Below are 16,427 nucleotides of genomic sequence, written 5' to 3'. Positions count from 1 at the left end.
AATTTAAAAATTTAAATTTAATTTAAATTTAAAAAATTAAAATTATCATTTTAAATTATTTAATTTTGCATTTTTAACATAATTGGAAATTATATTTGATTAATGTTATGCTTCTCCAATAAGTAACTATAAAATCGGCTATTTATTACATGGCAATTTATAGCTAATTATTAATTGCTAATTCGGTTCGAAAACTATTCCATGATGAAGAAAATATATTCTCCTTTGTTTCTGGAACATGTCACAGTAAAATTTTTATATTGTTATTAAATTAAATTACTTTTTAATCAGTTTTTAATTAAAAGGACAAGATTCATGAAGTAAGCCTCAAAGATATAAGACGTTCATCATTTTTCTCTACAAACCAAATCTTTTTTGTTTCGTTTCATTCAAGCAACGTATCAAGAGTAAAGTGAACATGTTTGTATCGCATCGACTACGTGGTGCAGACGAAATAAATGGGAATATATTGGATTCAAATTCTGGTGAAGAAGATATGTTTTACCCTTTTCATCGAACGATAATAATTCATCTGATTCAGTCCAGACAAGAACTACGTATACACAGTGCAGTACAGACAGGACACTACGTACACACACTACAAGACTTTTAGGACGATCTGGAGTTGTTATCTTTACGTTTGGATTAAAGACTCAGAATTTAGTCCATTTCCGTCTTCGTTCGACTGTGATATATCTGGACCAAGATTAATGTTAGGACCAACTTTTGAACTGGATATATTCAAACTACTATTTACTCAAAATAGAATCTCTATTATTATTAAAGAAACAAATCAGTATTCCGAACAGGTTAGTGCAGGAGTGGCCAACAGTTTTTGCCCCGGGCCGAATTGAAAAGAAAACTTTTTTCACGGGCCGAACCAGAGGCTGCCGTAGGAAGATTTTGAGGTGATGCGAGATCTCATTGTGGTGTCACCCCGTACTGACTAAATTGTACAGTACATAGAGATTACAGATACATTTTTCACATTATCATGCTTTATTAACATTCTACGCTGTACTTAAGAGATTTCTAATGGAGGGTTAACTCTAACCGGAAAGCGAGTTGTTGACCGTTTTTTTTTAGGCGTTAGAATTTTCACCGATCTATTCTGACTTGAGTAGCTAATATTGAAAGATTAATCGCGGGCCACATAAATCCATTACACGGGCCACATCCGGCCCGCGGGCCGTATGTTGGCCATGCCTGGGTTAGTGCAAAACATTTATTTCTTATCATGTGAGATTATTCGAGGCAAACAACAACTACAGAAATAATGATATTTTTCGGATTAGGCACGCTAATGGGAAGTATAAAAATTCCTATCACTGACTATTGGAGCAGTGTCCCCAAAATTCTCATACCATTTTTTTTCCGGATACGTGTAGAAATATATTTTAGCTCATCCTTAGAACGCTTGATTTTGTCAGCTCTTCATAATCTAAAATCCAACAGACCGACTTTCCAAAATCAGAAAAATTTCCCGAAACTTAAAAGCCTCCTGGAAAAGATAATTCTATTTTTATAAAAAATTTACGCACTTATGAGTTTCTCTTCCTTTGGAAGGAACGACTTTCCCCTCAAAACATTTTCGATTTGGAATGAAATATTCATATTAGTTAACTGTAAAAGCCATTGAATTCTAGTTATGATAATAGGCTATATACAAGAGAGACCACCGGAACTTTGTGAAAAGTATAAAGATTATGGACTGTCTGGACGTGCTGTGCTCCCTTTCTTGATAATTATTTTGGAAAACATCGTAAATAATTGATAATATTATTAAACAATTCCAGAACTTTTGGTAGTCTAAAAATAGAAGAAATAGGAACTTGTGGTACAATAAGAAAACCAGAAAATATTTACCAACTGATCGCAAAAAATTAAATCAAGAAGTGAACGTTTTCCACACAGATAACAACACACATGAACGATGGATAGATAGGAGGGAGGTTAGAATTATCTAATTTTCTTCTATAGCAAATGAAGAACGAAGAAATTAACCTCAACCCAAAGAACGATGGAAATCCTTTAAGTATAATAAATCAGATATAATGAAAATATGGGAACAGTAGATCAACTAGACATGGTACTTATTTATAATCAAACTACAATAAAAATTATAAAATGGTATAAAATGTTATTTTTTCGTATAGTGGACATCTGTGCCTAACAACTTCATCCTATATTTAAAAACAAAAAAAATCCAAGCACATACAAATTTATTTCAGAATTCAGACTTGAATTATTGCAACAGAATTTCGAAAAATATTGTCAAAATTGTGATTAGCCTACAGTATAAGCACAATTTAATCTATGTCCTATCGAAGATAAGATTTTATATCTTTTGTATTTACTTCTAGTAATTTTCCAACATTTTATACATTTATACTGGCATCTTACATTATTTTTCATTATTATTTGTAATACTCGAATTTCTTTATATAAATTAATAATCACAAATGATGCATTTCAATATATTTTACTTTAGATAAATATTGTATTAATAGTATCACATAAATTGATTTTTGTTAATATTGTTATAGAAAAAATATGAAGGGATAATCTACTGTATATTAATTTACTTATTTTTCTATTAATAATAATTATATTAATAACAATTGAATTTTTCAAATACAGTGGGTGATCGGTTAACGAACATAATCCGTTCCAAGACTTTGTTCGCTATCCGAATTGTTCGTTAATCGATTATCAATTTACCAAAGGTTTTTATGGAAATCTGATTAATTCGTTCTGGAGACCCCAAAAACTAAAAAAATATATACTTTCTTACTACGTTTATTTATATGTAATAATAAAAATACATGTATACACAGTCTTGCATTTTTATTAGTCATGTTTTTTCCGTTTGTAGGGGTTAAAGAATTTGTCTAATGTCGATTGCTTTTCTCTCTTCTTCAAGAGTTTTTAGAAGTAATTAATAGCATTGTAATTGTAGAGATCCCTAAGTGTATTAACATCAACCTGGTTTGGATGCCATTCTAAGACCGTCGTTCTGACATCATCCCACTTCTTCAAAAAAATGTTTAATAGCAGATATCGACATTAATTCTCTTTTTCAGAAGAAAACCTATCTCGCCTAGTTTCTTGGTGTTCTTCATTCAAGAGTTCTTGGTGTTTTTTTGTCGTCAGATCCGTTTCAGGTTCTATTATGAGCTCTTCAATGTTCTTTATTTCTCAGATATGATTTTTGTTACTCCTTAAGCTGCTTGAGTCTTCTTGAGTCTTCTAATACAGTATCTTTCTTAGATAAGATTGAACTGCAGCCTACTGTAGACGTGTTCAAGCCATACTGCCCAGCAACAACAGACATCAGACATCTGGCCACTCTCTACCTTTACTATTATACTCTCACCTTTCGAAAATAAAAACTGTCGGGCGCTTGTTACATTTTGCGCCAAGTGCCCGCCCGAACAGTCTCGGGAATACTATAAAAAGATTGTTTCTGTCAGAAAAATAAAAGGCTGGAATTACAAGGGAGAGTTTCAAAGTTCGGAGGAATACTATCCGATCAGTATATACTGGGTTGAGCGTCGATGTCGACGTCTCCCGCGCTCCAAAAAGTTTCGAATTGTCTGAAGACAAGGGAAGACCAATCGGTATTCATTATTTTACGTCGTTTCTTATTGTGTTTGTTCTGTGAAGTGTTCGTTATCCGATTTGTTCGTTAACCGATCATCCACTGTATTAACTAATGATTTTTACGTAATAAAAAAGGATCGAGCTGTGCAACGCGTGGCTTGGCGCACGCGAAAATCGGATAAACATTCCCCGTCCTTGGATGACGTCAGGTATAAGTACTAGAATTATTTATAACTTTACAAGCGGTAGGGACCGATTCAACGGGAATGAAACGAACCGAAATCGTTTGACAAGGAAACTATAAAAACGGTAAAACTTAAAGCTATCACTTCGATCTCGGATTCCCCTGCTTAGTAGGTTGACGCCTTAACTTATCGGCCATCCGGACGTAAAGTCAGTGCCGGATTAAGCTTCTACCGGGCCGTAGACAAAATTTAAATTAGGGCCCCATTTAAATAAGTTGCTTCTAAAGAAATCGGAAATAATATCAGTTAAAATTTTTATTAATAATAGTGAATAAAAACACTAATACTGTACAATAATAATTGTATAATAAAAGAGTTTCTGGTATACAGTTACAGTAGTGACGGCCTCGCTTTTCAGCATAGCCCGGAAAGTAAAAGGAGAGAAGGGAGGGGAGGGAAAGGAACGAAGGAAGGAAGAAAGGAGAAAAGGAAGAAAAGTGGTTGGGGGATCGCATGGGGCTGATGGGGCCATATATATGAACCCAAACAACAAACAGTTTCTGGTATAATGAAAAATATATAAAAAGATATATAATTGTGACCGGAGGATCGGCACCACGTCAGAATGACACTACCGAGTCTCCATCGACCGCGACGGCAATTTGTTTTTTTTTTTTTTCCTTTCTTTCATTTTTGGACTTTGGTCTCGCGAGCGGTTGCGTGCGTAAGCGATCAGATTCCGGATGGAGGAGATTTGTGAGCCAGCTAGACGGAAGTGAGTCACTCGGATACTAGGTTAAAAAATACCCGTTTATTTTTCAATGAATTTAGGCCTACATGTTTCCGATATAGCAGGATAAAATAGAGACAAACACGTCGCTTTCGTGAGAGAGAGTTTACATGAAATTGCGCGTTATCATAATTACCTGGAGAAAAGAAAGTCGTTGGTAAACGTAATGATCGTCCTTGAAGAGAGGTTCACACGCACGAGAGTTTTGCTCACTGGGAACAGTTCGAAGACAGGCGGAGATTTTCTATCCGTTATGGGAGTGGGAACTGAGGAATTGGAGTATCGAGGACATGTAGCTGAAGAAGAGAATATTCCCTTACTGAAGGCACTAATTATATTATTCCGTTATGGGAGGCAGTAATATTGGCCATATCGGCGATGATTATATTTCGAATTGGAGACGATGATAATCCGAATGGAAGGTTTTACGTTATATTATTGAAAAGTTATATTACTATTTAATTGAAATTGTTTAATTTGAAGTCAGGGTTCTCACATAATTATAGTTATTAATCAACCCTTAACTCCGGGCTCCTCCAAATTACGGCCCTAGACAATTGTCTTATTTGTCTATTGGTTAATCGGGCACTGTAAAGAGTAAAGTATTATTATTAATTCTAACGAATAATGAACTTGAATTTTCAAATCTTCCGAAAGACAAATTCTGACTATTTTTTCGTCATATATCACAATGCGATGAAATAAAAATTGTAAGCTGGCTTTAGAAAGGACATTTTTATAAATTTATAATTGATAAAATTATAAAATACAAATAAATTTTGTACGTAAATTGTAATATTATGTATATTTATGTATCATCTTTAAGATTTTGTTTCTTAATTCTTCTTTCTGTTTTTGTTTTTTTTAATTTTACGTAGAATTAATTACCCTAATAAGTCACTTTCATTCCAAAGTTTACAGATCATAAATAATTTTAACATATCTTTGAAATACTAAAATTTTTAAAGATTATTCAATTTAGTAATAAACTAATTTTAAATAAAATTGTTGAATATCCTATTACAAAATACTATGGACATTTATCAATAATTATTTTTTATGTAATTAAAGATTACATAGTTTAACCTTTATTATTATTATAGTTTGATTATGAAAATACATTTATAATATTTTTATTGATATATTGAGATATAATTAAGAGTGGACTGATGAAAAAAACGTATGGATCTCATACACTACAGGTCGTCCGACAATAAATTCACCGCAGGAAATTCGTGGTTNCCCCCCTATAAGATCATTGATTTTTCCGTTTTATCTGAATTACATGTTGTACGAGTCACTTAGATTTTACAAATATGTGAGCCGTTCACAGCCCGGCACACGTATTTGTAAAATCTAAGTGACTCGTACAACATGTAATTCAGATAAATCGGAAAAATCAATGATCTTATAGGGGGATCGACTGTACATTAATATCAAAAACTGGAATGTCTCAAAGGAGTTAATTAAGCGATCATCTAGCCCGCTGTGGACGGCTATAAAAAGGTTAACTCTTTCCGCCCTGTGGGCACTAAGAGGGCCTCTTTTTGCAAGCCCATTATGAGTTCGGCCAGGCCCACAATGGGGCTGCCGGGTGGTGAGGGACGGGGTCCGACATATCCGAACGGACCACCCCCCGAAAAATTCCTGGGGATTTTTCGACCCATTCGGATTCGAGCCCGGGTCCCCAGAGCGGTAGGCTGCCACCTTGACCGCTCGGCCACCCGGCCGCCTGGACTTAGCGGCTGGAGCGGCTGCTCTGTTCGCCCTGTGGTAGGGCCGGCTCTGATTGCACCGGGACACAGGTTCTGTGTCGCCGGGAAAGGCGCCGGGCCGTGCGAGAAAGACAACCGAGGAAGAGGACGCTCACCTCTGAAGCAGCAGTGAGGCGAGTCCGTTTAAAACAGCTTCTACTTCATAGAATGGAGCTTAATTTAGACGTTTCTACATCGACGGTGAAACGAAGGTATGTAACATTTGTAGTATAATATTGAGATTCGCCTCTAGCTGGCGTGGGACAGAGTGTGCTTCGTATGTGCTCTGATTTTCGAAAGCATTTTCTCTGCGAATTTTTGTCACTGGTGAGTGTTTCACATATTATTTTACTGCTTAACACGTGCGCTTTCAAACACCGTTTTATTTTTTTAAAATCGGTATATTTTTCGGGAATTGCGGCCCTTTTTGGTCGTGACCACGTGGTTGATAAACGATCATATGTATCTCGTTTATTCCTTGTCGTACTTTTTCGCTATATGCACCGTTGTTTTCGGCTCTATATACCGTCTTGTTTGATATAAAAAATGTTATTTTTTGTTTCTTAGATCATTCGTTATCGTGACCGTTGTTGGCCAACTTTCGGCCGGCGTCCTGGCCGATTTATTAGGCCGTTGGTGCTGTTATTTGGTTACTGGTTAGACGGCACTTGTGCTGTTTAGGGGGTACGGCTACTTGAGAGGTTTTCTTCCATAAAATTAATCAAATCTAGATTAATTTCACTCCGAATATTTCCAAAACACGTATAATTTGTTTGAAATGATCGATATAAAATATGAACAAAAAATTGTCGGAATACTTATCGAGTGTATCCGTTCGAAGACTCAAACGCTCTCTTGAGCATTGCCAAAAACACCTGGGATGTTGGCTACAAGGCACCATATCTATCTTGGCGCTATCGAGCCTATCCTTTTATGCGCTACACCAATTTGGGCCTCAGCAACAAAAAATGTGTATATTTAGCGAAAACTAAAAGCTCAACGGATCGCCGCCCTGTGTATCTGTAGGGCCTACCGCACAGCTCCAACTTCGGCCTTGCTGGTGATTGCTGGTCTCATGCCGACGCACATTAAGGCGAGGATGGCTATGTGGCTGTGGCACGCCCGCAACCACTCAACAAGCTCCTGTAACAGCTGCAAAGACTTCTTTAGTTTCTTCATCAAGAATGAAAAGGAAGACCTGAAGCGCTACAAGACAGAAAGTAAATCCTACGAACTTAGCAATAGTCAGGAGTACCCATGGCTCCAGGACCGTTCCTCTCAAGTTGAGAATATTGACATTTCCATCTACACCAGTGTTTCTCAACGGGGGCGATATTGCCCCCATGTGGGCGTTTTTCCATGTTGAGGGGGCAATTAGTAACAATTTATATTTTGGGGGGCGAAAAAAAATTTTCTGGGCGATATAGTAAAACATTATATTAAGAATAATTAGATATTTTATTCGTTATATCGTACAATAATTAAACAAATAACACTATACTAGTCACTAGTCTATTCAATGCAGTACGAATTTGGCATTAGCCTTGGCCCTCGGCATCGGAATTTTGAAGTGAAGGGGGCGATACTACGTTGAAGGGGGGCGACGGTTCGTTACAGGTTGAGAAACACTCTGGTAGATGAATGAAAAAGTTAAAATAGTTACCTAACACTATAGGAGCATTATATTTGTGATTTTTGTAAATGATTAGCTTCTTCTCTGTACATTTCTTTATTACTATTATTATTAAATCATTTTTACGATAAAATACATTGGAGTAAATAATTACAAAATTATTTAACATTCTTTGTATTTTCCTATTTGTTTTTGGATACATTAAAGCATTTTTTGAAAATATACAGTAAGGTTCCATATTACCACCCGGTTTTCCCTAAGCCTACTTTCTCACTTTTTGTACAAAAGCCTTCAAAAACCATACTTATAGTTACACTAGCGAAAAATCCAATTGGAAACATTTAGTTTAATTTAATTTAATAGTTACCAGTACTTTTCGCGCAAAAAATGTGGGTGTAGTTATGATATCTTGTTTACAATTCACTACAATGAAAATAGGGTTCCATAAAACCACCTTCTCCTCTAACCTTTAGAGATAATTTTTAGTTCTCTAATTATATATTTGTAAGTTCACATTTCGATAAATAAAGTTTTATTCGTCAAAATGTGAACTTACAAATAAATTTCATTGGTAGAACGAGAACATCAAACGTATTAAATAAATATTGATATTTAATACGTTTGTTGTACTCGTAATTACGTTTATGTGATACTGTAATTATGAAAATTGAATTTCAGACGACACAAAAACGTGTATAATAGGAAATATTTATTAATATATATCTATTAAGAATATTTATAAGTAAAGGTTTTTAATAAATTAACGTTTATATCTCATTTAGTGCAAAAGGTAATTGATTATTTTATTTATGCGAAAATGTTAGGCAATAAAATTTATTCTTGATTTTTTTTCAGTTGTACGAGATTCAGTGAAATTGGTTTATTTGTCACTAATGTTTTGGTCACACAGTTAAGAAAATTGGGGTAATAAAAATATTCGATTACATCAGAAACAAACGTCTTATGCAATTCCTAGGACAGAATAAAATTAAAATCTTTGGCTTTATTTTCATTTCATTAAAAAATGTCATTTAGTTTACGTTTTGGAGAAGTAATTTAGCATTTCTTTTAGCTAATATTTCTATTACATTTTTATAAATATTGCTAATATCGTTGAAATATGTCTATATATATATGGATGAGAATGTTTGTTTATTATACACTCCTAGGCCGTTGGGCCAATTGCTATGAAACTGTTACGTTTATATACTCCTGACTAAAATAATGTCATAATGTCGTACATCCCACCCCAAAATATCTATTCGATTTCTGTAAATCAATTCATTTCTATCTACATTAGAAATGCTGATTTACAAGTAGCGTCATCTATTGGCAAAAAATTTAACAAAATAATAAATTAGATATAATTCTTATAAAACAATATGTAATTTTAAAATATATATATTATATTCACTTAATTGCTGCGACAATGATATAGCGCGAAATAGACGCTCTATATAATTATTGTGACAGGTAGCATATAGCACTTCTCTGTGTGCAATCGAAAATGTTACCCTGTGAAAAATCTATAAGTATTTAATTTTCTGCATCTAACGACTTTGGTTTTTTTATTTTTGAACGGTACTTTCTTAATTCTAATAAGCACCCTCCGGTAGCCTAGTGCATAAAACCACCGAACTCTGGTAGGTAGTTAGTCGCGAGTTTGGGCAAACGGGCTGGCCACGTGGAGTTTTCTGAGTTTTCTCCACCTAAGTAGGGTCCAACTTCCAATAAAAGTCTTCTGGTATTCATCCCCTCGGCAGATCGCTCACGTGTCGCGTTGCAGTAACTAAATAAACCAATTTCAATGAGCGATTATTTATTGTGACATCGTCACAATGTTGGGCTGTAACTTTTCGTCACAATGTTCTCAAGTTTTTTAGTGGTGGTCTTGCCCTTGTACGGTACGTATACTTTTCCTATTAGCAATAGAGTCGTGCCAGTTATCTATCTAACTCCGTTCAGGGAAAATTTTGAATCTAAGTAACGTAATTTTCTTTCCAAACTGGAAGTTTCTGTATATTTAATCTGGGCCTCCTGCCCCTAAGCGTTCTAAATTTGTCCTCAACTTTCACGTATCGTACTTCGTTTTTGAGATTGAGAAAGGACAGACAGACAGACAACAGTCGAAATTTATCAGTTCAATAATTTTTCTATAAACGCGATATTTACGAAAACATACTTTCCACATAATTTATGCAATCTGTTGCAAAAATATAAACACTTCATACAAAATTCTTTGGAATATTGAGCTATTTGAATCCAAAGAATCCAAAGAAATTACAGTAATATATATACAATTTAAAATAACAAAATAATAAAATAGATAAAAGATGTCGGTTAAAGGTTGAAAACGTTCGTTACGGTTAATAAATAATTTTCAGTGAGATAAGGTGTTTTTGCGTAGGTATAACATAAAAGCAATTATTCTCACAGTTTTACCATGTACAAGGTTTCTTTTTTTATTTAAACAAGTTGTACGAAGTCTTTCAGACATTATGGTTAGCACTCGATCACGTGCGGAGCCGTCATGATCTTTCCAACACGGATCACTTTTCAAATATTAATAGTAGACCTGTATTAATTAGTGGCTGACCATTCTCTCTTCGAGGAGGAGGTCGACGACTACTTTTGCTCGAATTACTTCGACCCCCTTCCGCAACGGTCCCGAATATCTATCGGACCAGCGGTATGGTGGCATTGGAATTGGAAAATCCAAAATACGAAGTTACTGGCCTGCACAAAATATGATTTAATTAACTGGTTTTCCAGGGTGCCGAGTTTAAATATTTGGTTCGTTTTTCGCGAAATTTTGATTCGTTGTCAGATGACCATTTGATATTCGGCTGTAAATGGAACAGTTTCTTAGAGGTAACATTCTTAGAAGTACAGAAAAAATTTAAGATACCACATTTTCAATTGGTGACTACTGACAATGAAATTGTGCCATTTCATACCGTTCCGGTATCGTGATAAACTTGACAATGGCAGGCTAAAAAGCCAAACTCTTTATATGGTTTTCGTTTTAATATTTATTATATTATAGTATTTGATTTATATAACTACAAAGGTTATATTACGTAAGAGTTTATCACACCGAGTGCTCCCTCTGACACATTTTCAAAATTTTTTATTTCTCTACTGTACACAATTTAAAGAATTTTTAAAATGCGTTTAGGCATTTGGTGTTTTAAACTTTTACCTAAGATAACATTTGTAGTTATATAAATCAAATACTATAATATAATATAAGCGTTAGAAGTACGAAATAATCTATCAGATTATTTTGTACTTCTAACCCATTTATTATATTACTTCTATTATATTATTCTCTATATATTTCTAATCTTAATCTTTGGTATCGTTATTTTTTGCCGTGCTGCACCGGGCTCATCTGCTAATATTTATTTAAAACTGTTATTTTTATAATTTAGAAAAAAAACGAAAAAATCGAAGAACCAAAAATCAATCTTCCATCAACTTCTGAAGCTCCAGTTATCGTTCCAAATACCTCCGTTTTTACAAAAGATAAAGAGAAACCGAAGAAAAAGCCTAATCTAAAACCAAAGGAATTTCATAACGAAGACACTCTGCAACATGTCATATATCAACTGGCTAAAGATATGTTCAGATACAGTTTAGTATTCGGTAAATTATAACTTTCTTTTTTGATATACACCATTTCATTTAATAATAATTATTGTATTTAATTAAAATTATTTCAATTTCATTTCTCATTCATTTTTAAGCAGTGATAGTATTTCAGTAAAGGTAATATCATCGCTAAAATATTTACAATGTGAATGTGAAATGCTATAGTTATACTAATTTTTAAAAAGATGTATGAGTTTTTCTATCGTATAATTGTAATTACTATAAATTTCATAAAATTGTATAGAACATCTTACTTTTACTTCTTTGATTATGAGTTTATCTTATAAAAATTTCATTACTTTTAAAAATAAATTAGTTACATTCGGCCAGCTTTTTAACAAGGGAAATTGTCAAACCCATAAGGTAAATAAATAATGTTTTAAGAACTATTTTGATATATTTCTTTCTGAAAACCGAAAATGAGGTTTATACAGTATTTTGTGTTCATATTTTCAAAGTGCAAAAACAATGCCCTCAAAAATAANAAATTTTATATCATATTGTAATACGATATATTAGATTATATAATATTTAGATTAATATTATATATACACAATTCAGGAGAAAGTTTTCCGATCAAAATTTATTTTACTATTGCAGTTTAATCTTTATGAATAAAGATAAATTTTATCGAGTGTACCGTATTTCATAGGACAGCAATTATTTTTTATTCGCTCTTGTTAAAGTATTTTCGTTTCCTTAAACGATGTTAGTTTGTCGTATTATATTTTGAATTTAATTTGGATTGGTTTTTACATAAGAAAATCATAGTTTAACCTTTATTTTTTACATGTTTAAGATATTTTCCTTTGTTTATTTGTTCTTTAGAATTTTGCTGCTATCATTTAATTTTATCTATCAATAGAATTATATGGACTTTGAGTGAATAATATAAACTATTCATACAAAGTCCGTATATTACTCAGAACGTCCAAATATCTTTTACACTCAATTTATTTTAATTCTTTTTATTTCGTTTATTTAACGATTTAAACGAAGGGACTTGGGCACTTTTGCCTATACATTAACATTAAAATAATAACTAATAGCACATTAAGTAAACATTTATATATAATTGTTGCGCGGCGTAATTATTCCATTTTTATTTGATTTACTTTTCCAAAATTCATTCTGTTTGGTCCTTTAGATAGGGGCTTTGGTACTGCTCATTCAGAGCATTTTCCATTTGCCTGTCTCTGCATATGTATCATATATACAGTATGTATTGTATTGTACAGTACATATATACTGTACACGGTTATGCATAGAAGCTGTATGTACAGTATGCATATACGCAATGCAATTTGTATGTATATATATATTAATGTAAATTATATATGCATGCATATCTATAGTATTCTACACTAATTTTTTCCGTCCTCCGTTGTTTTAGTATGATCAAAATAGAAGTTACTGAAATAAATGTCCGTCTAATGAAAGTTACTGTAGATCTGCTGTATTTATAATGAATTTTCTAACATTTCTTTAAGAAGGATACTTCCTGTTTGTATAGGATGTTTGTTTGTATAGGATGAGAAACATGGTGTAGTTATTTCTCGACAATACAAACGATTAGGCCTAAAACAATATTTGAGATAAATAATTGGGTGTTGATTTCATTTATTAGTCTTTGTATTGGATGAAAAATAAACAAACAACGAGTCAGACATTAGAATATTTTTATATTAAATAAATATTTAAATGCTTCGATCAACGATTAAATTATATAGGATATTTACCTTTATATATAAAGATTTTTTCTACTCTTCCGCCTTGCGGGCACTAAAAGAATCTTTTTTTTTTTTTTTTTTTTTATTTCGTGATTTGGCCAGCTCTACATTGGGAACGGCGGATGATGAAGGACTGAATTCATCCTTCGTGAAAATTTCTAAGCCGATCTGGATTCGAACCCGAGCCTTCTAGAGCGGCAGTCTGGTTATTTTATAATAAATCATTTCTGACTTTTCCATTTGTGCAAGACTTTTTGTAAAACTGAAAGCTTGCACGTCTATACTGATGTAACGGTTCCAATACGACTTAGGCTATCGGTACATTGTAATGTTAAAGAAGTATTTCATACATTCATGTTTAAAGTTTCATTGTGATTTCAATATTTAGTATATTTTGTATATGTAGTTTATATTTAGATACTATGTTTTATTACATTTAGTAATATGAAAATTTAGTTTAGATTTAGATAATATTATATGTATCTATATGTATATTATTGATATACGTTAAGGCTATCCATAAATGACGTCCACACTGAAAGGGAGGGAGGGGATTATGATAAGTCGGGCAGAGTCGGACAAGGGGGGGAGGTGTTGAACTTCAATTGACGTNATCATTGATTTTTCCGTTTTATCTGAATTACATGTTGTACGAGTCACTTAGATTTTACAAATATGTGAGCCGTTCACAGCCCGGCACACGTATTTGTAAAATCTAAGTGACTCGTACAACATGTAATTCAGATAAATCGGAAAAATCAATGATCTTATAGGGGGATCGACTGTACATTAATATCAAAAACTGGAATGTCTCAAAGGAGTTAATTAAGCGATCATCTAGCCCGCTGTGGACGGCTATAAAAAGGTTAACTCTTTCCGCCCTGTGGGCACTAAGAGGGCCTCTTTTTGCAAGCCCATTATGAGTTCGGCCAGGCCCACAATGGGGCTGCCGGGTGGTGAGGGACGGGGTCCGACATATCCGAACGGACCACCCCCCGAAAAATTCCTGGGGATTTTTCGACCCATTCGGATTCGAGCCCGGGTCCCCAGAGCGGTAGGCTGCCACCTTGACCGCTCGGCCACCCGGCCGCCTGGACTTAGCGGCTGGAGCGGCTGCTCTGTTCGCCCTGTGGTAGGGCCGGCTCTGATTGCACCGGGACACAGGTTCTGTGTCGCCGGGAAAGGCGCCGGGCCGTGCGAGAAAGACAACCGAGGAAGAGGACGCTCACCTCTGAAGCAGCAGTGAGGCGAGTCCGTTTAAAACAGCTTCTACTTCATAGAATGGAGCTTAATTTAGACGTTTCTACATCGACGGTGAAACGAAGGTATGTAACATTTGTAGTATAATATTGAGATTCGCCTCTAGCTGGCGTGGGACAGAGTGTGCTTCGTATGTGCTCTGATTTTCGAAAGCATTTTCTCTGCGAATTTTTGTCACTGGTGAGTGTTTCACATATTATTTTACTGCTTAACACGTGCGCTTTCAAACACCGTTTTATTTTTTTAAAATCGGTATATTTTTCGGGAATTGCGGCCCTTTTTGGTCGTGACCACGTGGTTGATAAACGATCATATGTATCTCGTTTATTCCTTGTCGTACTTTTTCGCTATATGCACCGTTGTTTTCGGCTCTATATACCGTCTTGTTTGATATAAAAAATGTTATTTTTTGTTTCTTAGATCATTCGTTATCGTGACCGTTGTTGGCCAACTTTCGGCCGGCGTCCTGGCCGATTTATTAGGCCGTTGGTGCTGTTATTTGGTTACTGGTTAGACGGCACTTGTGCTGTTTAGGGGGTACGGCTACTTGAGAGGTTTTCTTCCATAAAATTAATCAAATCTAGATTAATTTCACTCCGAATATTTCCAAAACACGTATAATTTGTTTGAAATGATCGATATAAAATATGAACAAAAAATTGTCGGAATACTTATCGAGTGTATCCGTTCGAAGACTCAAACGCTCTCTTGAGCATTGCCAAAAACACCTGGGATGTTGGCTACAAGGCACCATATCTATCTTGGCGCTATCGAGCCTATCCTTTTATGCGCTACACCAATTTGGGCCTCAGCAACAAAAAATGTGTATATTTAGCGAAAACTAAAAGCTCAACGGATCGCCGCCCTGTGTATCTGTAGGGCCTACCGCACAGCTCCAACTTCGGCCTTGCTGGTGATTGCTGGTCTCATGCCGACGCACATTAAGGCGAGGATGGCTATGTGGCTGTGGCACGCCCGCAACCACTCAACAAGCTCCTGTAACAGCTGCAAAGACTTCTTTAGTTTCTTCATCAAGAATGAAAAGGAAGACCTGAAGCGCTACAAGACAGAAAGTAAATCCTACGAACTTAGCAATAGTCAGGAGTACCCATGGCTCCAGGACCGTTCCTCTCAAGTTGAGAATATTGACATTTCCATCTACACCAGTGTTTCTCAACGGGGGCGATATTGCCCCCATGTGGGCGTTTTTCCATGTTGAGGGGGCAATTAGTAACAATTTATATTTTGGGGGGCGAAAAAAAATTTTCTGGGCGATATAGTAAAACATTATATTAAGAATAATTAGATATTTTATTCGTTATATCGTACAATAATTAAACAAATAACACTATACTAGTCACTAGTCTATTCAATGCAGTACGAATTTGGCATTAGCCTTGGCCCTCGGCATCGGAATTTTGAAGTGAAGGGGGCGATACTACGTTGAAGGGGGGCGACGGTTCGTTACAGGTTGAGAAACACTCTGGTAGATGAATGAAAAAGTTAAAATAGTTACCTAACACTATAGGAGCATTATATTTGTGATTTTTGTAAATGATTAGCTTCTTCTCTGTACATTTCTTTATTACTATTATTATTAAATCATTTTTACGATAAAATACATTGGAGTAAATAATTACAAAATTATTTAACATTCTTTGTATTTTCCTATTTGTTTTTGGATACATTAAAGCATTTTTTGAAAATATACAGTAAGGTTCCATATTACCACCCGGTTTTCCCTAAGCCTACTTTCTCACTTTTTGTACAAAAGCCTTCAAAAACCATACTTATAGTTACACTAGCGAAAAATCCAAT

General features: G+C 34.6%; 1 protein-coding gene across 1 annotated transcript in view; it reads left to right on the top strand.

The window, feature by feature from the left end:
- Positions 1-11,639, top strand: part of LOC111631082 — a 40,065-nt gene extending 28,426 nt beyond the window's left edge. The window contains exon 8 of the mRNA XM_023375275.1: positions 11,400-11,639. Within this exon, the coding sequence (XP_023231043.1) occupies positions 11,400-11,624 (225 nt within the window). The 3' untranslated portion in view covers positions 11,625-11,639. The remainder of the gene's footprint in view (positions 1-11,399) is intronic.
- The last annotated feature ends 4,788 nt before the right edge of the window (positions 11,640-16,427 follow it).

Source organism: Centruroides sculpturatus, unplaced genomic scaffold (genome assembly GCF_000671375.1).
Source record: "Centruroides sculpturatus isolate CEXI.00-Female unplaced genomic scaffold, Cexi_2.0 scaffold654, whole genome shotgun sequence".
NCBI classification, from domain to species: Eukaryota; Metazoa; Arthropoda; class Arachnida; order Scorpiones; family Buthidae; genus Centruroides; species Centruroides sculpturatus.
Note: the sequence above shows the minus strand (reverse complement) of the source record. Positions and strands in the feature narration are given on the sequence as shown.